This window comes from Clupea harengus, chromosome 7 (genome assembly GCF_900700415.2).
Source record: "Clupea harengus chromosome 7, Ch_v2.0.2, whole genome shotgun sequence".
In the NCBI taxonomy this organism is placed as follows: domain Eukaryota; kingdom Metazoa; phylum Chordata; class Actinopteri; order Clupeiformes; family Clupeidae; genus Clupea; species Clupea harengus.
The window spans coordinates 1493268-1520892 of record NC_045158.1 but is presented as its reverse complement, the minus strand read 5'-3'; the positions used below and the strand labels follow the sequence as shown (position 1 = coordinate 1520892).

General features: G+C 42.3%; 2 protein-coding genes across 3 annotated transcripts; both read right to left on the bottom strand.

The window, feature by feature from the left end:
- Window positions 1–326: 326 nt before the first annotated feature.
- On the bottom strand, window positions 327–4411 carry LOC105907551 (protein-lysine 6-oxidase). The gene is made up of 7 exons (XM_012835907.2): window positions 4255–4411; window positions 4000–4108; window positions 3557–3688; window positions 2442–2598; window positions 1823–1918; window positions 1614–1729; window positions 327–1386 (listed from the first exon to the last, which is right to left on the bottom strand). The coding sequence occupies exons 1-7, from the start codon at window positions 4409–4411 to the stop codon at window positions 1380–1382; spliced, it is 774 nt and encodes a 257-aa protein (XP_012691361.2). The 3' UTR covers window positions 327–1379.
- Window positions 4412–13531: 9120 nt separating this feature from the next.
- On the bottom strand, window positions 13532–24501 carry prr16 (proline rich 16). 2 transcript variants are annotated; one of them, XR_004163986.2, is made up of 3 exons: window positions 24099–24501; window positions 20311–21341; window positions 13532–14753 (listed from the first exon to the last, which is right to left on the bottom strand). XR_004163986.2 is itself a non-coding variant. In XM_031570101.1 (2 exons), the coding sequence occupies exons 1-2, from the start codon at window positions 24231–24233 to the stop codon at window positions 20499–20501; spliced, it is 978 nt and encodes a 325-aa protein (XP_031425961.1). In that variant the 5' UTR covers window positions 24234–24501; the 3' UTR covers window positions 19215–20498. The 2 variants fall into 2 exon arrangements, 1 of the variants encoding a protein (XP_031425961.1); XM_031570101.1 differs by lacking the exon at window positions 13532–14753 and having other exon boundaries at window positions 19215–21341.
- Window positions 24502–27625: the final 3124 nt, after the last annotated feature.

Genomic DNA, 27625 nt, shown 5'->3' with positions numbered 1-27625 from the left:
GGATATACCAATCATCTCCCCTCCACCTTGTGCAATCACAGTAACATGACTGAATGGTCCGAACTCATCAGGGTGCTTGTGCTCACTTACTTCTTCTGTGTGGACAGTTATATAATATGTTAGCCATCTCCCATTAAAAATACAGCCAAACAGCCATTGTAAAATCATATTAACAGTCAACAGTATTTCATTGCATTAACTTCCAAAACATAATGTTTTTTCTTGATACATCAAAGACACATTCACAGCAAGCATAAATTATTAAATGAAACCTCAGTTCTGACACTGAAGCTTACATAATGGAATGAAGGAAAAAATTGACAATACACTGTCAGAACAGCTTTTATTCAAGTATTGATTGTTTATATATATCATCATCATACTAGTCATTATTTTGGTGTCAATAATGATAGCACCAGCATAAATATAAAGAAATACTTTAAGCATTGTTGTCTTAATAGTTTTGAAAAGATACATATTTATAGATATACATTGCCGTTCAAAAGTTTGGGGTCACTTAGAACTTTCCATGAAAACATCTTTTTTTTGTGAGTTTGGAAATAAAGTGCGTAGACATGTTATTGTTTTTGAAAGAAAAACAAATGGGGGATTCTTTGACGAAAGTAGAGTTTGAAGGACACAATTTAATATCTTTATTTTGAACCTTGTCAACAACTATATTTCTTATTCATTTTGCTTTATTTTCTATTCAAACTCATTTCATATATGTTTTCATGGAAAACAAGAACATTTCTAAGTGACCCCAAACTTTTGAACGGTAATGTATCTAAAAACATCGCTTCTAGGCTTAATGTTACTGTTAGAATTATATGTTAATAATAACAACAGAAATTAGAATGTCACATGCAATTAATAATTTTCTGAAAAAAGGAAAGAGGCCTTACTATGAAATCTACAATATATCAGCTTCAAATCTACACTGCAATTCTTGATTGTTTTTACACATATACTATTTGTTTGCTAAACAACTATCTACTTGAAATAAAAATCCGATCTACACAAATACTGTCTCTGAATAAACAATAAATACATTCAGGATGTACTTCCTGAAAAAAAATGATAGTGAAGGTTATCCTTTAAAATAAATGTATGATTTCAAGTCCTGCTCATAAAATTAATAAAACTCAAATGGTGTGGTAAAACTATAAACAATTGGAGTCAGAATACTTTCAGATAAACAAATATATGTCTTCAGGTAATGTATGTGCCTTTCCTGCTCTTGGGATTAATTGTTTACTAATTGTAATTACTCCTCAATCCATCCTTCCTTCTGATAGCTCTTCAAGAGGTAGCTTTTTAAACGAAGGCAGTTCAAGGCTTTAAGATGTTCGTCCCACATTAAGGACTGCTTCAATGGCTTAATATCTGTAGAGGAATTTGAAATTGCATACATTAAATATGATACAATATCCAACGCAATATGTGGTTTCATAAAAATGCAACATATATACTTATTGCAGGAAACACTAATCTGTGTACATTCATCACAAACAAAAAGACATGCACAACCTCAAATATAGACCTGTAGTTTATCTGAACAAACCTCCAGCTGAAGTATGACCACAGAGCTAGAGAACTCTAGCATTACTTACTGAGATACGTGACAGCCGCTGGCATGAGCGTAGTTCCCTGTGTACTGAATATCACAGCGCACAACATTATTACTAAAGTCCGACTCTGGAACTTGGAACCCGGGATTCACAGTCATCTGAAACGGAATGAAAAGCAAATGACTCTTTCTGGTAGTGATTGATAACTTGGTTTACTTGATAACATTCAAGTCTAAAACTTAAGTACAAACCTTCAGAATGTATTTCCCTGGCCTGATATCAGTGATATCGATCCACTGGCAGTCAATGTCTGCATTGTAGGTGTCATAACAGCCAGGACTCAAGCCCTGCACAAAGAGCAATATATACAGTATATAATTAACGAAAGAGCACAAACAGAATATATATATAATAAACAAAAGAGCACAAACAGAATATATATATAATAAACAAAAGAGCACAAACAGAATCACAATCTATTTTAGGCACTGCCCTGTGCCTTATTCTGAGTCATTGTTATTACTCTTATTATAAATGCCAAACCCAAAAAAGCTGTACATTGTCAACACTGTCAAAGAAAACAGAGTCCCACCTGAACACCAGTGAAAACATGTGATGATCCACGCGCACTGTTTTAGTAGTTCTTATCGCTTAGCCTTGTTTTACATTATGAAAGTTCTTGCTGTTTTAGAAGTTCTTATCGCTTGGCCTTGTTTTACATTATGAAAGTTCTCAACTCCAAATGAGTGTTTACGTCAGTCAGAACTTGGAGACGAAGGTTAGCCATTGTGCAGGCGTGGCCACGGACACCAGTGTATTATAGTACAGGGCGGGGAGAATCTGGGTAATTGCATGCTGGGTAATAGCTACCTGGGTGTGAGAGGTGCAGGCGTAGCGGCGGTAGTAGCCCGGGTCACAGGAGGTGTCCTCCAGGCAGAAACTGGCCTTGTGACCCTCCGCCACACGAGCCTGCGTGCTGGCATCCAGCAGCTCATAGTGGCAGAACTCATCCATGCTGTGGAAGTGGCTGGATAGGGGCAGATGGCATATAAGAACATATTGTAGAAGAAATAAATTAGGAAGATAAAAAATAAATAAAAAATAAATATAATGTCTCCACACTTTGAGCAACAATAGTGTGGGGGAGTATATTTCTTTTGAAATGTATCTTAGGCTTTGTGACCCCATGAATCATTAACAGTAGACAGAGTGATTAGTTATGAAAGCCACAGTGTGGGCCTGCATCTGAGACTGATGGAAAACGGAAAGAGAAGCCAGGCAGAGTGGAGAGAAGAGAGAGATCCTGCTGGGGAGTGGAGAGGGCTCTCTAGCTGGGTATGTATGGGGTCACCACTGTGTCATTCAGCAGACCATTTACCACCTCCAGCCTTTTTATGAGGGCTTTTAATGGATGCTTTAAGTAACCCAATCAACTCTGCATGATAGAAGTTCATAATAAATCACTATTAGCATCATGCATACAAATGTACATATACATTCAAATACACACAGAAAACACCCCACCTAACACAAGATAGAATAATTACCCATAAGATAGCCCGTGGACGTGTTCTTAACTCTTGCAGTTGAATTATCTTTCAATGTAGGGTTACACAAAACACTTCTTTTATAATAGTTTTTCTTGCCACATGTGCTAGGACAAAGGCTCAGCTCTGCTGGTGGGCGTGGAAGTGCTTTTGTCCCTGACGGAGGCATGGCCAGCCAGGGGAAGTGTAGTGGTCTCTGGCATCTGACATCTGGCTGTAGCCTGCCATTTGGTAACACCAAAGGAGGAATTCAAGCTCCCATCTGTATGGTGGTCAAGTGACTATTTTCGACCGCTACCAAAGCTTGGTGTGCCAGGTGCACCTTCAACAGAACCACCCTGAGGATACACTTTCTCTACCATTCCCATTAAATGGACAGGAACTGGATGTTGTGTAGAACATGATGGTCTGACTGATGGTAGAACTGTGTACACTCACTGATGACACGCATGCCACTGCCAAGCATAGCGTGGTCGGCTTGGCCGGAAGTCTGCGGAGCCTTGGTTCTTAATGCGCCCCGGGAAGCGCAAGAGCACTCGCGTATCATAATCTTGAGCCGATGCCGCTGAGCTGTTGAAATAGTGATTGATAGGTGTCAGCGGTGTAGATTTCTGTGCTTTATTTACAAGGGCGAAAATGCTCAGCCAATAATACGCTGAAATCTGCACACAGCATAATTAGATCATTGTCATGAGACAAAGATAGGCGATAAAAAAATGTTGAACTAAGATCAACAAGTTACTGCCATACACTGTCATCCAACTTAAAGGATTTTATGTATCCATAAGCAAACACAACACACATGCAACACACACTCAACACAAAACACAAATGTACATGAATTATAATTATAATTATATATATAGGATTTTTTGCCTTACCTAGAAAGGCAATTTTCCTCTGCAGCACAACGGAGGTTATACATGGCAGATCTCTGCACATACGTCGATATCTGGACGTAATGAGGATCAGGCACTAGGTCTGGGAGACCTGTTAACCATGGATACACAGGTGATCAATATCTATACGGACGCAGTCCACTCTATTCTGTCCTGACCGTCATTATGTTTAAAAGTTACTCAAGCTACTCACATGGCAAGTCTGTTCGATAGTTTGACATGAAAAAAACATCTTACCGTGCTGGACAGAGTTTGAGCTTGGACGCTCTCTTTCCTGGGTCCTAGTTCTGGGCCGAAAATAAGCGTCGTAATAGTTGTAATAGGGATTGGTGAGGGACTTGTATGGATCATATGGATCATCACCGACCATTATGTCACCTCCGACATTCCGCATTGATGGAGAAGTCGAAGGACGCGCTATGTCACCGGGCGCGTCGAGGTCCCGTTGCTCCTCTCCTTGAGGTGATCTCGAGGGGAAGCCCTGCGTCCTGACCAGTGGCCGTCTTGGAGAGCTTTTTGACTCTTGGCTTTGCGCATGGATGGAGGTTGTGTTCAGCGCTTCGGAGGCGTCGTTATTGTCACTGATTACTACAACTGAGCTCTGGGGACCCGTTTCGCGTGCCCTCACGCCCGATGGAACATACTTAGAACCCCGACTAAACAAGCTGAAGACGCGTCCGTTGTTTTCCCACGTGAAACTCGGTCTAATCGCACTGGTGTGTGCTGGCCTTGGCCCGGGGTTCGATTGGGCAAGAATAGTTTGCAAAATGCAGCAGAGGAAACATAACTGTGAGTATGAAAAAGGAAAAGCGTTTACGGATAGTACCTGCATTATGGCAAACTGTCAAACACAAACTATTGAGGTTTAATGGAATGTAAATAAAAGACTGTTGACAGTCCGTCACTTAAAATAGATATATCGTAGGCTACATTGGACCAGGTACCGCGGAGTGTACCAAACAATCACACTCACGTTGTTTTCCTCGCATTCTGTAGCCTACAGAGAGGAGGGGTCGGATTTTTAAAGTTTCTGGAGCTGTTACGAGGTTACACAAGTGAAATTGGCAGCTCCGGTCCATGCTGCAGGTGCGATCACGTACACCATTTACGCAACATTAGTCTGCATGTTTTCCCTCATATCATTTATTTATACAATACAAAACTTTGCAGAATGATGGTTCATTGAAGAGTGAACAAAGTTGGAGATCCATTATATTGGTTAGAGTAGGCTATAGGTCTATATGATAATCCTTATTTCTCTGGCAACAGTTTATTGTCAATATATTTCAGGCTTTGCAGATTTGCAGATTGCCTTGCAGATTTTCTTGAAGAACCGATGTTATACATTTCAGTGATCCATTTCTTACACTTTTTAAATTTCAAATGCAGTACAACTTATCTTATATAGTAAATCAATATTTAATGATTACTTGATTCTACATATGCCACAACATTCTGGAGTTGTTTAACCTCACGGAGTTGGAAGTTCTCAGCTGCACATTCAGTCGGTTGTATGGAAAGCCACTCCACATGAAGAGGGTTAATGAGCCCGGTTTGACTCTGCCCTGAATTTATTCTGCCATAAACAAGCAGTAAAAAATATCCGACCCACAAACCCTTATTGCGGCGGCCCTGCATGATCTCCCTCAGAAGTATGCACCCTAAATGCGTTCTGGCCTGTGTCTGGTGCGCTTGAACGGAGCAAGACGTCAAGTCTTTCTTTTATCATTTGCACGTAAACATTTCAGATCATAAGGAGAAATGTTTGTAGGCTACCTTATCGCTGTCTCATTTTTTGTCATGAAAGAACTGAACAGTTGTTTTATAATATGGTTATCTGGTAACGTTCTTTTAAAAAGAATGTCAGTTTGTCTCTTGTCTTCTGAAGATCCTGGAGAGGGTGGTTATGGACTCTGGAGTCAGCACCTCACAAACAACCCTGAAATAAAACATAAACATAAACAAGTGTCTTCAACATGTAACTTTATTGTAACATGTTACTTTATGTAACCATGCAAAGTCATCCCTACCAGGCGTCATCCACCATAAGTTACTTACACACGCTCACATTTTCACTTCCTTATGTAGTTTTTTTCTGATTTGGACTCACTGAGACTTCAATGGAAGGACAGCTTGTGCTCACCTACACTTGAAAACTCGGATACTATGATTGAGAATAGCAAAAGCCACCATGTTCTACTTTCACATCTCGATGTTGACTGTATTTTGCAGGTTTTGTGTGCCATGCTGCAGAGTGCTCTCGTAAGCATAACACCTGGCATCAATTTGTCCGTGTCCTCCAGCCACGTGGCTCTGGCTTCCCAGCTTCTGGCACTGGCTCTGTGCATCGCCTACACATCAATGCATTGCATCCATTCATTCTATCTATCTACCCATATAGTTGAGAGAGCAATATAGCTATCAAACTGTATTCGTGATATAACATATCTCTATGCATCTAAGTTGATGGGTTGGTTGGATAGGTTTTCATGTGTGACTTATGCAATGGTTGTGTTCACATCTACATTATGTCCCATGTTTATGTTGGGTTGTGTTTACATCAACATTATGTCCCATGTTTATGTTGGGTTGTGTTTACATCAACATTATGTACCATGTTTATGTTGGGTTCTGTTTGCATCAACATTATGTACTATGTTTATGTTGGGTTGTGTTTACATCAACATTATGTCCCATGTCAATGTTGGGTTGTGTTTACATCAACATTATGTCCCATGTTTATGTTGGGTTGTGTTTACATCAACATTATGTCCCATGTTTATGTTGGGTTGTGTTTACATCAACATTATGTCCCATGTTTATGTTGGGTTGTGTTTACATCAACATTATGTCATATGTTTATGTTGGGTTGTGTTTACATCTACATTATGTACCATGTTTATGTTGTGTTCACATCAACATTATGTACCATGTTTATGTTGGGTTGTATGATTTGCCTTTGCACATATGACCAATGAATCAGCAACAATTTCTTTTTCCCTTCCAGAGTATCTGCATAATTTCATAAAACCTCCATTTTCCAACATCACCACCCAATTGCAGTGCTAGAACCACAAAGGCTAGGTCGTACATACTTATGGAGGTGGGTTCTCTTTCTCTCTCAGTCTTTCTTCCTCTCTTCCTCTCTCTCTAGACGCTTTAACCAACCCTTTCATTTCTGTGTTCAGCCCATCTCTTGGATGTTCTTGTTACCCACCACAGTCCCCAAAACAGGTTCCATTGAACAACCCTAATGTGTGAGAACACAGTGAAATAAGTTGCAGCCAACTGCCGGGTCAAGCACTGAGCTACAGTACTGAGCTGTACTGGCCTGCTATGACTACTCACCACCGGAAGATGCTGAAAGGACCAGTTCATGGAAACAAGTCGAGTCATTCAGAAGGACGTCTTTGACAAAGTATTACTTATCACAATATATTTGTTTTTGACATTTATAGTTTAGCTAGTGTTGAAGTCAAAGATCAAGCAAAGCAAAAAAAGAACATCAATGTTGTAACATTTCACATCCAGGCAGTAAATACATTTTTGTATTAGATAATCAGTACATTTACTAAAAACATTAGAGGTTAGTGAATCATTTATATACTTAATGTTTTGCATGAGATTGGAACAGAAGAACAGAACAGCATAATATAATATTTCATCATTTTTAGATTGATCAAAGTTGAACATGTGAAGTTGGTCTTTCCCAAGGTAACATTTTGAAAGGAAATTATAGAGTGTTCCATCATGTTATAAGGAGCTGATGAACACATCATCTAAAGCCTACAGAATGTCTTCCACCTGGACCTTGATTTGTGTGGCAGTGTTAGAAAGTGTAGGTGCCATGCACACATGCAGCTTGTCGCCAACAGCTTGGACTTGGCGTTAAATGAAGGCTGCTTTACTGTGCTTGGAAAAAACCAGGTCCCTCTTAATCCAAACTTTTTTTTAAATGTAGAGCAGTTTTTTTTACTTAAAATGGTTTCCCCCCCAGCCCTGAAGCCAATAGGATAACAATGCTTTTTCAAAGGCTTCCAAGAGAGGGCTCTCTTATAAGGCCAGGCCGAAAGATTTTCCCTTTCAATTTAAACATTCCAAATTTCTCTCAAAAGAGCCCATTCTATTTAGTCCATCCAGTTTCATCTCCCTGTAGTTGCCTTTTTATTGATGGTAAAGTGAAGAATCACAGTTTAGTTGGATGGAATGATGATCTGATCATAAAAATGGAATATTTATTGATATTACAGTTTTCCACACATATTTGTTTATGAATAGGTTTAGTAAAATACTCTTTACCAAACTATACCATTCACCACTTTGCATGCACGTCATGCACAACACTGGTCTCTTTAGATAAAAGCAGCCAGTGTCACGTGCAGGTAAATTAACAAGAAACAGGCTTAGGAAAAACTGAGAATCTACTGAACATTAGACATTTTATCACACCCGCTTTAACATCAAAGGGTGCTCCATTTATCGCACAGGGGGCATTTCCTACCCAGCAGCCCATGGTCTCATTGCAATTAGTTGCAGGTGTGATGCTTATGCTGTAACTTTAACTGCCATCATAATGAGAATGCACCCGGCAGAGAGAGCACCAGGCTGTAACCTGTGGCACCTATAAAGTGTGTGGAAAACCGAGACACAATAGGGCTGTTTCTGCTATCATCAGTCCCTTACTAAATGTGCAAATCATTTAGAGTGCAGGCCACAAAAGAGGGAAAAAAAATGTCAGCTGAGCCTTTGTGTGTTCCAAGTGGTTAGTCTTTGTGTGGATGTGCTTTCAAAGCTGAAGGCCCACGGTACGGACATGACTGCAACATGCCAGGTTGCCAAGAAACAAGTCAAATGTTTATATTTCAGATGTGACAATGTACATAAATATACATAAACATCACATCTCCTTCACACAATGAATTTGTCTTTTTATTCTATGTGTTTGATCATAGGTCTCACCATAACAAAGGGATTCATTTGAGAGAAATGTAAGTCATGTAAGTGATATCTTTATGAACCCAATATGTACAAGTCATGTGAATTAGATATTGCCTTAAAGCTCTCTTAAATCTCAAATCTGTCTAGTCACCCGCAGTTCCTAACCAGTCAATCTCAGGTTTAGCATATATAATCCATTACAGTGACGGGGGTTAGCGATATTGTGTTCTGAGTGGTGGAACAGGATAATCACAAAATCTCCATACAATCTTGATGGTTCTGCCCATTACATTTGGTTTAACCATGAACCAGACCTCATAGGCATAGTTAAGTGTTCTACAAACTAGAGTCTGCTGAAGGATCAAATGCTTTGGTGTAATGATGCTTTTATTGAAAGTGATTTGATATATTGTGAGCAGTTTTTGGCACACAATTTTGCTCCACAGAGCTCTACATAGAAATAATTACAATGTTGATCCTGAGGAACATCCAGGAATGTTTTTGTACACCTTTTTAGACAGTACTTAAGAGCAGCGGTGCGGTACAAACAACTGAGAGAGATACTGATGGCAGAGCACACTTTGCACTACTTTTCTCGTGGACATCAACACTGACACAATCAATGCACACTGTAATATCTGTATAATATCTGTATACACCCCACTCCCTGTGAACTATCTATGTGTATTGTCTTTCTACTGTGATTTGTGTATGTATGTTTGTGAGTTAAGTTAAGTGTATAAGCTACTGGATGACCTAAATTTCCCTTGGGATTAATAAAGTATCCATCTATCTATCTATCTATCTATCTATCTATCTATCTATCTATCTATCTATCTATCACTCCAACAGGAAGTATCAATGACATGAATGTACCATAGATTCTTTCCCTCTATAACAAGCCAATGACATGAATGTACCATAGATACTTTCCCTCTATAACCAGCCCAATGCAGTTGCATGCCTCTTAGTTATGATATGGCATATCTTTACAAAAGAATATATTCATCAGTCTCAGCCCTCAACAGAGTAAGCCTGTGGTAAGGCCATTGGGAATCTCGCCAGCCTTGAAAAACATATGCTGACTCCAACATTTTGTGGAGGTGAAAAAAAAAACAAAGCGGACTTGAATGGAATGAAGGTTTCGCTGACAATTATAGGCTGTGCGTGAAGGAGCGAAACATCTATTCAGCTCTGGAATGGACATCCCCACTTAGAACACTTATGCAAAATTTAACCCTTGGAATAGTGTTGAACATGGAATGTGCATTAAGAAAAACCAGATACAGACTAATGGAAGATATTTAGATACTGTGTCAGGGATGGAAGAGATACCCCACAGGTTCACTCGAGTCGGCACCACTGCATTAGTGTGGATTCAGCTCTGAAGAGATGCATTACATGTAGCACTACACATCATAGCTCAAACCATGTCACAAAACAAAGATTATTGCATATTGAAGGGGAAAATAGACATGTGCACATATGATATGCAGGGTCAGGATTTTTAAAAACAATTCTCTTTGTAAGTTTGACCTGATTTTGGAGGGTGGTTTTCTCCCCTTGGCTTCTAGCTGTGTTCTCTGTGGTTCTGCCTTTCTCTAGCTGATTGTATAGCAGGGCGATGTGGTCTCCGTAAACACTTTAAGGCTTGGGCCTGGGCTCCACACCCACAGACCTGCAGCCTTCATGGCAACATGCAGGGGATTCATTTTGTCTCACTGAAGGATTGGAATAATCCACACTCTGGTGCGAAACCAAGCAGTGAGACAGTGTGTATGGCCTGCTTTAGTTCTTATGCGAGACGCTTTGACTGATGTATGAGTGAACATAACTGCTAGTTGCGGTGCAACTGCTCTTCATCTCACTTCTGTTTGAACTCCTACTACTGCCATATGTGCTTATCTCGTCGTAACTGCGTAAGTAACGTACCCAGTTGTAAATCGTGCACTAGGTTGTTTAAAGCAAGAGGTTTGGCCTGTTAAAGGTGCAGTGGACAACTGCAGACAATAAAAAAGTCATGATGACAAGGTCTGGCAGTGAGTGCCAAATATAGAGAACAAGAGAACAAGATTCTCAACTGAGGGGAAGTGAAGGACAGAAATAACCCCTTTAGGATGAACAGTTCCATGCTTTGGTCACAGGAGCCTCCTCAGGCCTGTCATCTGGGCTTGTTTCATGGCATGGGGGGGTCCCCTCTATCACGAGACAGAACAAATGCTCTGCTTTTCAAATAGCATGTTTTGTTCCCAATGATGATAGTGAAAATACAGCAATGGATTTCATGTTTCTATTTTATCACGGGGAGGAGTATGCCAACTGTCATCTTCATTTGTATACGTAGCTCAGACATTTCAGAGAAAACCCTTTTGAATGATAAAGCTGTCATTCGAAAATTGATCAATATGAATTATTCTTAACTCCACCTTGACTACAACCATGTCAGAATCAGAATCAAAAGATGCTGGTCATCTCAGTCAGGGGTGGTAAGCATACAGCCTGTAGATCAACAGAGATTACAGTACTAGGCTAAAGCTTAAAGACTAGGACTAGGCAAAGATGTGCTAAGTCCATGATAAATCAGGATGCTTTACATCCAAGCACCACTGATGTTCCTTTCATAGGCCAGTTAGTAAGCACCAAATCTGATATTCAAGTTCAAGTTCAAGTTCAAGTATTTTATTGATATTTGGCTTGGCAGGAATATCAGAATGAAATGAAATGTTACATGTGAGTCATCTAAACCTTGTCAAACTGACCCGAGATCAGTTATGAGTAATCGGCCGCCACAGGTCCGGTTCCTCTCACAGCACAGGCATCAGTTACCAGAGCAGGGGGGTGACCTTGCTTGTGACACCTTGCAGGATTGCATCACGTCAGCTACAAGGTCACTTCCTCCTGTTTACCTACCTGAGGGGTAAGTAAGCAAGTAAGTAATCTTTATTTATTTATAAAGCACATTTATAAAAATGTTTTACACATTCATAAACAACAGAAATTCAACCAAAGTGCTGTAAAAAAAAATACAAATAAAAGATGATAAATAGTTATAAACAGCTATACAAACAAAAGCAATGTTGAAGCTCTGTGTGTCAAAGAATCCTGGTCAATTTGACTTTTCACCTCTCAAAATGTATAAGGAAAGTATATATAAAATGTTGTTGACACAACTATGCAAGAATCATTTGGCCACATCTAGCTTTTGCGCACGGTGTAGACCTCAGCATTTTTTTTTTATTCATGTAAACCAGTTTTGTATTGCTTTACCTTGTGTGCCTTTGGAAATGCTGAAGAGAGGGTTTTGAAACTACATCTCCACCTACTGGCCACAGGATGTCATTAAAACACACAGTGCAGCCCCCTTTTCTATGGAGCAGAAGGCACTGAGGCCGAGGTGGGCAGCCCCCCGACTCATGCAGAGAAGAACCCTCATGGGGTTAGTTGTGGATGGTGCTTTTTTTTGTGGCCACTGATTTTGGTTGGGTACGTGAGTAAACCTATACCATTTATGCAGTCAGTCAGCGGTGAACACTTAACACTGGTCTCAACACTTATCTGGGGAATGCAGTCAGTCAGTGGTGAACACTGGTCTCAACACTTATCTGGGGAATGTGCACACTTTGGCCTCACATGGTCAACAATAGAAGTGGAAATATGAAAGATTGAGAGATCATTTCCGTGCTTTTACTTAGAGAGGTTTCATATACCCAGCATGGCTCTGACAGGGAATACTAACCTGTTCCCAGATCAGGCGAGGCTGATGCATGTGTCGAACATGAGGTTTAACACATGAATAATGTACCTCAGTACATACTGCCGACCTGAATTATTTAAAAAGAACCTGTCCTGATTTCATTACTGTCGCTGATATCTATTCCTCTAACAGATGTAATATGAGGCATTTTAAAATAGGCTTTGTGCGTTTGATAATCTCCCAGTGTCAACTTCACTACAGTTTGTGCAATCATATGAATCGCTTGAATACTTCAGTGGAGTTCCCCAACGGACCAAGCGCTTCTGTCTGGAAGCTCACTGATGCACTAAGCCCTATATCTTTTTAGACTAGTTAGGCAGTGTGTACATCCAAACACACACCACACACACACACACTCAGACACACACACACACACACACACACACACACACACACATAATTTGAAAGAAAAGAAGAAAAGACACAAAGGTAAAGATGTAAATTTACTCTGTATTTCACATATTAAAGGGAACAAATACTCCCATTGTATAAAGAATACAATTTACAGTGCAAAGTGCAATGATTCACAACGTCTGGTAGAAACTCATGTCTATCTGACATTCCTCTACTGACATCATCAAGCTGACCTGTCATGGCCAGCATCTAGCCTACCCATTGGAAGTGTGGTTCTTTGACCAGGGGGAGGGGGGGGAGGGGGGCAGGTAGGGAGGGGAGACAATGGTGGAATGGGGGAGGGGGGGGGGGGGGGGTCAGTGAGGAATAGAGAGGAGAGCAGCTGGGAAACAAGAGAAGGAGACCGTCAGACATACAGTATAAGACACAGGGAGACCGTCACACATACAGTATAAGACACAGGGAGACCGTCACACATACAGTATAAGACACAGGGAGACCGTCACACATATAAGACAAAGGGAGATCAGATACAAGGGAAGGGACAAACAGGATAGAGGCGAAAACAGTCGGAGTGTTTCCAGAGAGCGTCTGTCCATCTCTAGTTAAATGCATAGGAGACCACAGCGATGAATGATGAAGAGGAGTCCATCATGTCTTCTGTCTGTGGGTCATGCCTTGTCTGCGCACAAAACATGTATTTGGCATCATCATTTTTCTTCTTTTATTTCACATTTAGTTTATACCCATTTTCCTGTTTTTCTTACGTAAGAAACATATAAATATTTTGTTCTTGATCTGTACTTTTTAATGATACATAAATAAATAATCCATATATGCCCTGCTGTGATTACAGTACTGCAAAGTAGTAGTAAGCTACCTTTTAAAATCATCTTGTGAAATATCAAAAATATTTGTATTGTTCAAAATCTCTTTAGAAAAATCTCTCTCTATATATCACATTTATATATACTTAAAACATCTTTCTCCTCTCTCTGTTTTTAGTCAGACCCTGCTGCGTTTGAAATTGCTGAGAAGGATTTGTCCTCTTTCCATCAGACGCTTCTCGGTGTGTTTGTATAGAACCCGTCACTTCCTATCAGATCTCTCACCCCCTCTAGTGGCAGAAGTGAAACCTTCCCCTCTACGATGGCCACTGCAAGTGACCGACGCTACAGAGAGAAATCTCAGGATCTTACACCACGGCCTTTATGCGGCTCACTCTCCTTCTGATCAAATACACGTGAACGCGTAAGGACAGAGGGGAGAGGGACACACACACACACACACACACACACACACACACACACACACACACACACACACACACTGCACAGCCTCACCCACCAATGATGTGCCACTTCATGAAAGGTCATGATTCATGTTTCATTAAGACAATTTTGCTGAGATCGTCTGTGGAACACTTCCCACCAGGCAGGTCATGTTAAAAATCCTCTGGGAAGAACCGGCCGTTTCTTTGGGCTTGCACGCACATGGAAGGATTCCTCCACCCAAATGTGTGGGTTGTGTTGCCCACGTGAGGGATGCTTCTGTCGCCCCTCTTCCTCGAGGTGATGAGTGGAGCAGGGCGGCGGTTACTGGAAGGTTCCCCCGGGCTGGACAGTCATGTGCCTCGTGTCTTTCCTCGTCCGCGCCCCCGGCGCTCAGCACAGGAGCAGAGAACAAAACACTGAGACAGAAGCAGACCAGAAAAACATCAGCCCAGCACAGAATAGACATAATGACTGTTATGAAGTATTGCAGAACAAAGGGACCCAACACACACACACAAACACACACAGACACACACACACACACACACGCACACACACACACACACACACACAAACACACACACACACACACACACACACACACACACACACAGACACACACACACACAAACACACACGCACACACACGCACACACACACACACACACACACACACACACACACACACACACACACAGACACACACACACACACACACAAACACACACACACACAGCACGGAACAACCACACAACAAAAGCGTCAGTCAGAGGTTGCCCGCATCTCCTTGGGGTGCCTCCTTGTACCTCCTTGTGGGGCTATGCGGCGCCTGGTGAATCTTGCCTTGTCACATGGGTTCAACATTCAGAGAACAAAATGAATCTTGGATGAGATCTGCCTTCTGACTGGAGAGGAGCCAACTCAAATTCTTACAGACTGCTCTGTTACAACCCTCCGGAAAGTTCTTGAGTTGGGAAGGCACTAGCACAAAGCCAGTCGGAGCCCGAGAGACTACCTCCTGAGACAGAAGAGCTAGTCTCACCACATGTGGAGTAGAAACTGAACCACAGGGAGTACACCTGAAATACGGTTAGGCCTGAAGCATTAGCTTCTCCTTCTCAGTCAGTGTTGCTCACCTCCTCTCTTGCATCCACTCACGGCTAAGAACTGAAACTCAAGGAATGTCTCTCGGTTGTTAAACCTACTTAATTCAAGGTTATAAAAACTTTGCTAGGCAGAGCAGAGTCAGAGCTGGGAAATGTTGAGCCTCCTCTCTCCTCTCCTTGTGATCAAACACCAGCAGGGATCTAAGATAATGATAATACTCCTGCTTATGAATATCCATATTCTGTGGAGGCCCAGAGAGAGGGAGCACTGGAGGAGCAAACAGGGTCACTCTGTGTGGGATGCCAGAGTGAGGCACCATATTGATTTCTTACAACCCACATAGAAGAGAAAGAACGTCCACGACCCAGTGGCTATCAAACTTCTCTCACACCTGCCTGCAGTACGCAACGACTGTTTTCACAAACAACAAAGCATCCAGTAAACATGTTGGAAATACTATCTCTTTGACATTATGTTAATATGTATATGTTTGCTATATAATATTCTAATTCTTCCCCAGCACTCTCTGTTCTGCATAATTACATCTAGTACATCACAAATAAGTCTTAAAATAAAAGTTGCCATAAATAAATAAATGGCCTTCACTCACTCCCTATCCCTGGAATGTGAGACTCAGGAGTAGCTCATTCTCTCCCCTCTCTGAGACAGAGGAGTGAGGCTGTTTTGTGACTTGTGTTTGCAAAACACCACCCTGACTTCATATTTGACTCCCCCACCTCCACGCTCACTGCTCCTGGTCTACGCGCTCCTGTTTCTCCTGCTCTTCATAGCTTCTTGACCAATGTGATTCCAACTGACCGCCTCTTGACACTGCCCACAGCTGTTCACCACAGACTCCTGTCATAAGACGGAGCACCTCTGGAGGAGCAGCTGAGGCCTGTGACGATGATGAAGATGCGTGATGAAGGCTGAATGTTTCTTTTCTCTCTCTGAGCCACGACTTCCAGCTCACTCATCTGACCACCCTCCACAGACTGGAGACGAGAGCACATGGACACTATACACCCACATCGAGGTACACAGGCACACAAAGGGGACGCTCCTACCCACACAGAACACTGCTGATTAACGCGTACGCAGAACAATACTTATCAACGCGAACACAGAACAATGCATATTAACGCTTACGCAGAACAATACTTATCAACGCATACACAGAACAATACTTATCAACGCATACACAGAACAATGCATATTAACGCATACACAGAACAATGCATATTAACGCATACACAGAACAATACTTATCAACGCATACACAGAACAATGCATATTAACGCATACACAGAACAATGCATATTAACGCATACACAGAACAATACTTATCAACGCATACACAGAACAATGCATATTAACGCATACACAGAACAATGCATATTAACGCATACACAGAACAATGCATATTAACGCATACACAGAACAATGCATATTAACGCATACACAGAACAATGTGTATGACTACACCTTGCATGTTGGATTTTTCTTCTGAACAGTAATAATATCAAGAGGTTTTATACAGCACTCATAAAAGTTGACAACCCATTGCTCCACATTACTCTTACCTATGTCCTCACCACACGTGAGATTCTTTTGGATTCTTTTGGTCATCTAAACTAAAACCCTTCCTACGACTATTCTCAATAGTGTAATGTTGTGAGCATTAGTCTCTTTCCTGTCTTTTACTTAGGTTAGGTACCTGCTGGTACTGTTTATTTTGTATGTGTGTGTGCTCCTTGCTTATTTATAGAGCACACACACAAACATCATCTATTTTGTCATCTACAAATCCCCTACCTCTCTCTCAATCTCTTTCTCTCTTACACACAGACACACACACACACACACACACACACACATTTGGCAACGAAGCCCATTTGCACAGCATAGAAGCAGTGATCATCTCCTCAGTACAAACAGAAAATCTAGTTCACACACTCTTTTACCAAGATAAACAGGTTTCGCTTGAACAAGCAGGCTTGCAGTGAAAACTCAGCGTGCATGTTGGCACACTTATCACCCAGCACAGGCCACCACTAAGGCGCCCTATGAAGTCATTTTGTCTGATCTGCGTACATAAATAAGAACGCCAGCCCGAGGCGGGATGGATACGGCTATGTCTTCGCCCGCCCACCCACCCAACTCCAATCCAACCCTCCCCCTCCCTTTTCATTTTAAGTTCATGTTTCAGTTTCCACACACTTGAGTAAGCAGCAATCCTTATCTAAATGATGAATGCAGTGGGACCACTGCTCTGCATAAGCACAGGGAGAGAGAGTGAGAGAGAGTGAGAGAGACAGGACGAGCGAGGAGATAGGAGCGCTGGAGAACATGCAGCTCATGGGCCTGACAGCATCCAACACAGTTCAGCACCCAACACAGTTCAGCACCCAACACAGTTCAGCAACACAGTTCAGCACCCAACACAGTTCAGCTTTGGAACGAGGAGAAACATGAAGGGGGGAAAAGGGCCATGCTCCTTCTTGCTATGGTGCCTTCTCTGAGGCCATGTTTGAGCTTTATCAATATTTGGACCGACAGAATGAAAGGGGGAGGAGCACACAGACTCAGCGCCTCTCATTAAAGGGACTGCCATGGCTGGTTGGCTACCCAGGAGGCACCTTGTTTGGGCCTCCAATGTTCCAGCTCTTCCTCCTGTTCAATGGAAAATGAAGATCTGACGATTTTCCTTGAATCGTTGAATGATACAATCGTGAATTAATAGTAAGTGGTAAATTGGACACCACACTGGGCCTGTGTCCAAAACTAGTGGGATAAAATGAGTAAAAATGACAACCACAACTATTTGCCACCAAATTTAGACTTTGTCCAAATGAAATGAATGACTCTGTGGTAAAAAAAACAAAGACAGTGGTGTTGTTAGCACAGCACAGAAGTTAGCACAGCCATTCACTCAGGGTGGCAGCAATAGCATAAATATAGTACAGAAGTATAGACTATGTTATAATGGGGGGAGGGGAGGTTCTGGCCCTCCAAGTTAACCAAGAACTTAAAGGTGGTTGTGACTTCTGTTTGTTTTTCAAACAATGCAACATGTGTGCATTGCACCTAGTGTGAACGTGGTTGAGTTGTCTAGTATAAGTATTGGCAGAATATACCGTATCTTATATTTATTATATGCTATTGGCAGTTGTGTGTTTCAGTGTATTAGGATTAGACCAATATGTTATCCCGCAAAACCATGGGCAGTTTCTCTTTACAAGATATGTTGAAATCAAGGTGCTCATTTTAAGCTGACATTTAAAGTCATGATCAACATTGACAGGAGTGAGAGAGAGGATGAACACAGGCAGCACTGTGTTGGCAAACAGAGCGAGAGTGAATGTGCCTGCAAGTGCGTTTGAGGGCCACGGCCTGGGAGACGACCTGGGATCCGTTCTGATGTCCCATCTCTCTGGTTCTCTCATGGCCATCTGTCCACACCATTAGAAAAGAGGTCACCGCGGCCAGCAGCAGCGGAGGTCACGTTTGTTTGGCGTGTACGGGGCTGATGAGTAGCACTCCCAAGCCATTATGGTGCTGACTGTTTGGCTGCTAAATGGCACGGCGTAATTGTGGCAGGCTGCCGGCGGAGGCTTGTTTGTTTTGCTCTCACACACTAATCGGAGCAGGGTGTTTCGCACTCACTGTTGTCTCTCTTAAATGGGAAATCATGAGTGAATGCTGCTTAAATTGCTGTCATTTTAATCAGTCAAGGTAATTATGTAATGATTAGCTAAGTTTGTGCCGTGATCATATGTAGTAGTGACACAGTGTGCAATGGAGTGACTTGTAGTTATGTTTGCAGTGATTATTATTATATTATTGTTATTTATGATTGAAGTACAGCCATTAGTCAAAGCGCGCTAACCGGATTACAATGAGCTCGTTGGTTAAGGCTATACTATACAAATCTTAGTAGACATATCATAGACTAATTGATTGTTCATGGGCTGAAGCAGTTTGGTCCGACTAAAAGGCCCACCCAGTATCATACAATATAGAAATACAAACTCTACTGATAGTTCCCCAACCTTTATATGTCTAACCGATGCATTTCCCTCACAGTTAAGCTGCCACTGACCTGAGGTCATGACATTTCAATCTTTGAACTACGCTGTTAAGACTTGGTCTACAATGGCTGCTAATGACTGCTTCTATGGTTGGAGCACAGAAGGCTGATTTCAGTTACAAGACGGCTAAAACAACATTTCTCTCTTTACAAAAGAGAGATTTCTCATGCAACAATAACTGCTGTGCTATGTTCTGCGACGGCCATTTATAGACACCTGATGTGGTGTCTTCATACTGATGTAGTGAAATAGCACACTGTCAGTAAGAATATTCAGCAAAGTCCACATTGACAAAAAGCTGACCATATGAACATATGACAAATACTTATATATATATCTTAGATTTTATATTAAGCATCTTCTCCCATCCCATCTCCCACTCCTACTGTGACGTGAGGTGGTACTTCAGTGGACTGACTCAATCACACTCCACCCGCCAACCTTCCACCCACAAACACACTTTGCTCTCGAGTGAACCGCATTCCAAGAGGTGCCAAATAAATGCTCACTTTCTCACGAGCACTAGAACTAGAATGTTCCCAGCTCCACCAGAAACCCTCTCATGTCTAAAAAGCTTCTTCAGCGCTGAGAGTGAGAGCAATAGACTGAACAGCCAAATAACCCCTCACAGGGGAGCCTCACCTTGGGAAACTTAAGGGGCCTATTCTACGGAAACATGCCAAACAACCCTTATTAATTCATGCTAGGCTACACCAATGCTTGCTAGTGAGCATGCTGCTTACTGTTTCAAAGAGAAGCAAGATGAGCCACTCACCATCCAGATGAACTGCAGGACCAGTGTGAGATTCGTCCGTAAGCTCACTTCATTTGGGATCGTCAGATCATCAATTATTTCCTCAAATTTAGACAGTACTTGTAAAAATAGACCACTATTTCATAAAAGAAAAATAGATGCATGTTTATAAGTATATATATTCATACTAAATGGAGGCAGGGTAGATGTCAAACGGTGGTGGTGGTGGACTTTCGGAGGATGGTCTTGGGCGGTTTGAGAGAGGAGTGGGGGGTGCAGGGAGGTGGGGGTAGGCCACTCGGGGGGAAGCTGTGGCTGGTGCTGAGGCCCCCGTTCTCCAGGGGAAGTGGGGGAGGTGAGGGAGAGGAGGAGCAGCAGCGGTGCGTGGGGCTGAGCTCCTCCTCCTGGGGGACCTCGTCGTGCAGGTGGAGGTCCGTGTGATCTACGTCATACTGCAGGTCACAGTCTGGGCAATAGCCATGGTACTGCACAGTCTCGCTGAACCGTACACGCTCACGGGTTGTGGCTGCTGCCGTGGCAACCACGGCACTGGAAGCCAGCGATGACGCCTGCAGACACCTGCTCTTCTCATGCCTTGGCAGCGGCACGGGTACGGTTGAAGGGACGGGTACCAGCGCTTTGCTGTTGTCCACAGGAATTGGTCTGGGCAGGCAGCAAGAGTCAAGGATGTGGAGTGCCGTCGGTTTCCCAGGAAACACACCGTTACGGATCAGAGTGCCGTTGGGCTTCCTGCCGGGACTGCGACTGCGAGGGTGGGTGTGGTTGTCCGGGCGGAGCGGAGTGAGGCGGGGGGGTGGGACTGGGGGGTGGGGTTTCCTCAGGACGGTGAGGACGCCTGGGTTTAGCGACGGAGGCGGCGGGCACAGGCACAGGCACTCATCTGGACGGGGCTTGATCTTCTCCATGCTGGAGGCGGTAGTGGTCGTGGTGGTGCTGCTGGAGCTGCTGTTGAGTGTGTCTGTTTTGGAGCTGTCCGTCATCTCCTCCTCCAGACGCAGGCTGCTCGTCAGAGAGTCTATCTCATGCACCACCTACATAGAGAAGCACACACACACACACACACACACACACACACACACACACACAAACAGAAAGACACACACACACAACAGAGCGCATTAAGAGATGAAGCATTCCGTGATGTGAAAACAAAAACGCTTCACACTTAGCAACAGTTTTCATTATAGACTGACTGCACTGCGGGAGTCTGGCAACCTGCAGGGGGAGAAACTGACAAATAAACAGAGAGAGCCAAGCAAATATCACGCCACAGAATGAACGGAGTAATATCATCTGTGGGGTATGTGCTCGAGAAACACTTGGTGTTGGAACTGACTGACATTTAGTCTGGATGATTAGATCTGGATTCATTCTGTGTTGATCATTATCCCGCCGATGTACTGCTGTAATACAATTGGAAAAGGGCTCTTTCCGTGTTCTTTAAAAAGCTAGATGTTGACACAAAGACCCTTCAAACAACAAAAATGTTTTGGTAAAGGGCTCAAAAAAGTTGTCAAATTGTTTTAGAGCTAATAGACACCTGAATGATTGTGAACTATTTAATCTAATTTGAATCTTCATTTACAACATTATTATCGCATATATATCTACATAATATCTGCCAAAATCTTTCATTCATTCCAGAAGCTTTGAAAATATATGCTCAGCAGGAAGAAAACTTGTCTCTCCAAATGCACCAGGCTCTACAACTAGTAGAAAAAAAGAAGAGCCTTTGGAACAACCCCTGATATCATTTTTGTATTTGTTTGGCTGTTGAGGTGCAAAATAGCTAACTTCCATTGCAATGGTGGACCATACTTTTAAGTTCCTAGTTCCCTTATTGAGATAATTAGAAACAAAACACCCGTCCCCTTATACTGCACCATGCCTGTGACACAAATTCAAAAGTAATTCGCAATTCTAAAGAAAACGAATCGAAATCTATTCCTTTTCACCTCAGAGAAACTGGCTTAACAGCAGCTATTCACTGAGTCGTGGCCTGACTTCAAAGAGGGAGCCTCTGCCTCTCTCACTCACTCACAAGCCTCCACCAACAACAGAGGAAACTGAAACCAAATGGAACAGCCAGTGACCTGTGAAGTAAATGTTTACAGTGATCAGGGCTTTTGGCACGACGGTCTGCCTGGCCTTGTGTAACAAATAGCCCAGTAATCCACTGGGGGTTTGTGGATGGGCCAGGGTAGTGGACTGGGTGAAATAGCCCAGTAATACGCTGGGGGTTTGTGGATGTGCCAAGGTAGTGGACTGGGTGTTGGACGAAGTCTTCTCCTCAGAGGCCTGATTGTTTCAAACCTTCCTGAATTCAAGGCTCAAAAGTTTATCATTCTGAACTTAAGATCTATTCTGTTGCAAAAATGCTTAAAATACTTTTTTTTTTTTTTACAGTAGGATGACATCATATTAAACACACTAGTGTGCAATCCAAGGATGAATTCTTTTTTATTTATTTTTTAATCCCCACTGTCACCCTGACTTTCATGGTTGAGGTGAGCGGGATACCTGCAGGCTGTGAGACCAGCATCAACATCTCTTTGTGCTGAACATCCTCCGCTGCCTTGAGGATTCTGTTTCCATTTTATGAGGACATCAACAAGTAATGTACATGTCCACATACTGGTTTCCCCTCTTCAAAACCAGACCAGGCACCAAAAATAGTGCTTTATGTCATTGCACAACATTACATTCGAAAAAATCTGAAAACCAAAAAAAAAACATCGGATAAGCACAAAGGTGTGTTGACTATTTATAACGCATTTGAATAAAATTCCTCCAACTTTGCACAAAATTACGAAACGTAAATTACCGACACCAGTCATTTCTAATTCGTGCCAAGCGGTCTGCTTCCTCAGACGCGCACAACCCTCCACTGAGCACATAACGGAGAGCGGTGTAGCCTAATGATTTTTTCGTGCCAATGAGAATTGCAGAATGTGCTGTCACAGTCACTAACGTGGAACAGTCATGTGAGGCGAGTGGACAAAAAGACGGTCAAAATACAGTCGTATTTGTAACCTCGTTGAGACGGTCCTATCTACCCACCGTTTAACACAATCGCTCACACGCGTAGCATACTGAAGGTGATGTGCTAAGTCTTCTCGGCTCGTCCAAGCATGCATGATGAGCTATTCGTATGGGTTTAAATGAGGCTACCTGGGGACCACAGGATAGGAAGGCCAGGCTGTGTCGTTATGGTCTGTCAGAAATGTTAGCCAGTAAATGGTTCGAAAGAAAGACAGTTTAACAATACTGAAATAAGTCTATGAAAACGACAAATGACCTGTCTGGGAAATAACAGGGTAGACTGAATAGACTTAGCCATGTTTGCGAAGAGCTTCACAGCCCGTAAGCCTTAGCACATATCTACATATTTTTGATCTAGTTCGCATAGGTAAACCTCGCTGTTTTGGACTAATAACAACACGATGAGGACAAATATTCACGACTCAGATCTTTGTGGGAAAAGTCGGTGGCCTCGTTACAGATCTGATGGGCTACTGTTTTGCATTGCTGACTGTAATTGCGTCAGTATTTCTCGATAAAATGGTAGATGATTTTAGTGGCAGACGCAGGGCATAGTATCCTAACTGGTAGGCACTCGGACTAACCCGTGGTTTAATTCTTAATTACATTTGCAGAATATGACCCCGATGTTTCCCATAGCCACAAATCAAAGGCACAGTATCCCTTCCATTAGTAAGGCACAAAAGCTATACTATTTATTTTCTTTAAAATTCTCTATCTATTCAGAAAAGAAGTGAAGCACCAACCTCTTTCAGCTCTTTTGCCACATCTTTTAAATTTCCCAAGACGTTTTCTAAATCCTTCACGATTGTCTTGATCTGTTTTTTGACTTTTACCTTGGAGACAACTCCCTCCGACTCCGGGTTTGCTGTCCCTGACATTCTTTGATATTTAAAAGAATATCAAGGATCTCGAATGAATCCTTTGAATTCAGCGTAAGCACTTTGTTCACGCATTTTTATATTATGTTCTTTCCTCTTCTCCGATATACATTGCAGAAAAATGAGGGGAAGCGTCCCAACAGCCGCGCATGCGCATGAGGCAATCTCAAATAAAACGGCAATAATTTATTTTTTTAAGAAGTAAAGTTGCGTTGGTGGACACAGGCTGCACCCAGCACATAGGCTATAGTATAACTTTTCTTAACCCGAAAGAGAAAAATGATCGAATAATTGCATACAGGCCGATTCTCAGATATTGTGAATAGACACTAGCCTATAATGTAGGCCTATACTTAAAAATATAGGTATAGATATATTTTCGAAAATATACAGATATTTTTATGAACTGCCTTTTTGGATATTTAATGTATTTATATCATCCAGTCTGAGATGAATTTATATTGGATCTTTGGATTAGATTGCGTTGCGGACCCTTCGCACAAAGGGATCATCCTTTCATTAGAGCGCAAGCATCACTGCACTGGTTACGTGCCTGTGAGCGGGTCGAGGGGGGAGACAGGCAGCCCACGTCACAGCAAGCGAGCGAGCGTTTGTGTGTCACTGGAGTAAAAGCTCTAAACATACCATGATGGCACAGGTCTGTGATGAGAAGGTGCATAGGGTTTGTCGGTGCTGAATTGACTGAGACGATCAGAAACTCACCAAGTTACTGGCATAGTTGCATAACAGTTGCAGATATTAGCCTAAGGATTGGAAGCTGTATGAGTCCTGTGTGGTGAACCCTTTGCTTAAAGTTCTGTGCCACACAAAGCATAGTCCGTCAATGTTCAAAATGAGCCAACTGAAAGATTAACCATAATAATTATGCGTGTTGGCAATCGTCTTCAAGATTCTCTTCGGGGGTTTTATCATGAGTTATCCTTTCCCGTCATTTTCAAGATCTGTGTCTAGAGAAGGAGCCATCCTCCACATGAAAATGTGATTGCACCGCTGCAGCAGTTGGTCGTTGCGTTGCCTACCGTAACCTGTGCAATTAGGTGGATGCTAACATGCGCAGGGCAGCGATTATCTATCAGCAATGGCCCACTGACATTCTGGCCCACTCTCTGCTATTAAAATAGTAATTAGGCATTGTTCAAAACGAGTTGATGGTCTCCATTCATTGTGTGCTATGCACCTTATCGAGATATAGAAAGAACTTGGACTACTTCAATCCTCTGAATGGCTGTTGTCTTTGCCTTCTCTCCACAGCAAGAGATGACAATCAAGACTCTTCTCATAAGTGGTACGTCGGTGGTGGAATGACCGACCTAGTGCTACCTGATCAAGTGGCAGCTATGCATGGACGGATTATGAAATCATGGGCCCCTGGGCCTGGACATGTAAAAGGCGGTCCTAATTAAAGAAACGGCAACTACACACAAACAAACAAAGCAACATCATAACACACATACACAGTCACTCACCACCCACATATGACATTTAGAGCTGAAATGACTGCAATACATGCAATAACACATGCATTTTATGAATGCTTAAGGCCTATCTGTTGGTGTATTCTGGTAGATTTGGTTAATCACAAACTTGTGCGCAGGTGTTTATTCTGTAGATAAATGAAAATGACAGCAATATTATTACAGTGAAACCGTGTTGAACTTAGTTTACATGTGAGCTGACTAACATCACTGTAACGAACAGCATTGCAGATTCAAAACTAATTTGGGTTTAAAATCATCTCCCTTTGCTCTGTTGAAGTTCACAATTTTACCAAAAGAAAAAGTATAACTGCTCAGCAGTAGTAGAGGATCCCTATGCGGTTACTGCGCGGATCAGACATGGGAATGAAAGATTGCACAGGAAACAGATGTAGACTGTGTACATACTGTACATCTACTGATGCCTAATCTGGATACATCTTCAGTGATGTTCCTGGAATCATTGGACGTTTCAACATCATACGCCCTCCTCCAGGTGACCCAGCCAGGTCTGATCAGACCCCAGCTTGTGTCCAGACGGCTAGCTAGCTACCATGACTCCATGGCTCCCCTCTTTTGAGCCACAGCCATCTTGAGGCTCTCTCTGCCGCATCGGTGGTACTGGGGCTGGCTCTCCTCTTTCTCTCACCCTCGATGCCTAAACTACTGAAGGCTCTGGCCAAGGAACGAGCTGCAAATCCTCTGCAACCAACCTCCACAGGGAAACACCCTGCTCTCCAGCCAGCCTGCTGGCAGTCACTGACCAGTCCTGCGTACTTGGAGAGCTTCCTCTCAAAGGCTTCTTCCAAGCGATCTTGCCACGACACTGTCAGCTCCAGCAGCACTGCTTGCTTGGTGGACTCAGACACAAGGACAATGTCTGGTCGCAGGGTGGTGACTGCTATATGGCTGGGGAACTTCAGCTGATGTTCAAGGTCCACCAACAACTGCCAGTCTCTTGCAGACGACAGGATGCCTGCAGATGTTCTTCTGGCAGGAGTTGGCTTGTCCCCAGCTCTGACAAAGGCGATGGTTTTCTTATATCGTGTGAGGAGATGCACTAATTTGGAATCTGATTTAGTGCGTGTGCAACAGATTGGGTTTTGCTGCCTGTTGTGTTTTGCAGGAGAGAAAAAAATAAGAAGAATTGGAACAAATATGGATCCAGCAGACACTCAGATATACTATAGGCTTTGCCTACATTTCTGTCAGATGTCTTTTATGTAGTGAACACTACATCATTACAGTAAAGAGTGTAAAGGTTCAACTTCATGTTTGTGTAGTAGAGACTTTAGTAATGTTGTCGATCCCAGACTTTGTAGCATGCTTATTTAGCAGAAATGCAAGCTGGGCTATAATGTCAAATGTCTGGGGAGGGACAACAGTAACACCTGATAATATTGCCCCCACCAACGCCGTATCCCCAGATATACAAAACAAATGCATAAATATCTGTGTTTAGTGGAAGTGACAAATGAAAGAGCAGTTTTAGTATGATTCAAATATCCTTGGCCATATTAGGGGGATTTAGGTAGTGGCAACAATATAAATGTGCAACAGTTTGACTCATGAATTAATCACATTTGACAAGATTTGTGATAGAAACATCATATGAAAGAATTAGTGTTCTATTTATGTGAAAAGTATTTAAACTCTATGTTAGATTTGACCCGACGAGGATCAAATACAGCTGTATTGAGGGGACAGAATTGTTAGTAATAAAATAGTGGCTTTCTGTCTCATACAATCTCTTTGTAAATTAAAAATTATTACTTTTGTCCTGGTTCTCCCATATGTCATTATTATTTAGAAAACCTCCTTAATTGGATAAAAAGATGCTTTTTCAAGAACTGTTCCTATGGCGAAGAACAGTTGTGTCACTGTTCTCATGGAAAG

Bases quoted from the DNA above. Each gene is read 5' to 3' on its own strand.
- LOC105907551 (XM_012835907.2), bottom strand. From the start codon at position 4,411: ATGCGGAATGTCGGAGGTGACATAATGGTCGGTGATGATCCATATGAT. The intron at 4,109-4,254 runs GTAAGATGTTTT...CATGGTTAACAG, and splicing joins CTCAAACTCTGTCCAGCACG to GTCTCCCAGACCTAGTGCCT. The intron at 1,919-2,441 runs GTAGCTATTACC...CTCTTTGTGCAG, and splicing joins CCTGCACCTCTCACACCCAG to GGCTTGAGTCCTGGCTGTTA.
- prr16 (XM_031570101.1), bottom strand. From the start codon at position 24,233: ATGTCAGGGACAGCAAACCCGGAGTCGGAGGGAGTTGTCTCCAAGGTA. The intron at 21,342-24,098 runs GTTGGTGCTTCA...TTCTCTATGTAG, and splicing joins TGGCAAAAGAGCTGAAAGAG to GTGGTGCATGAGATAGACTC.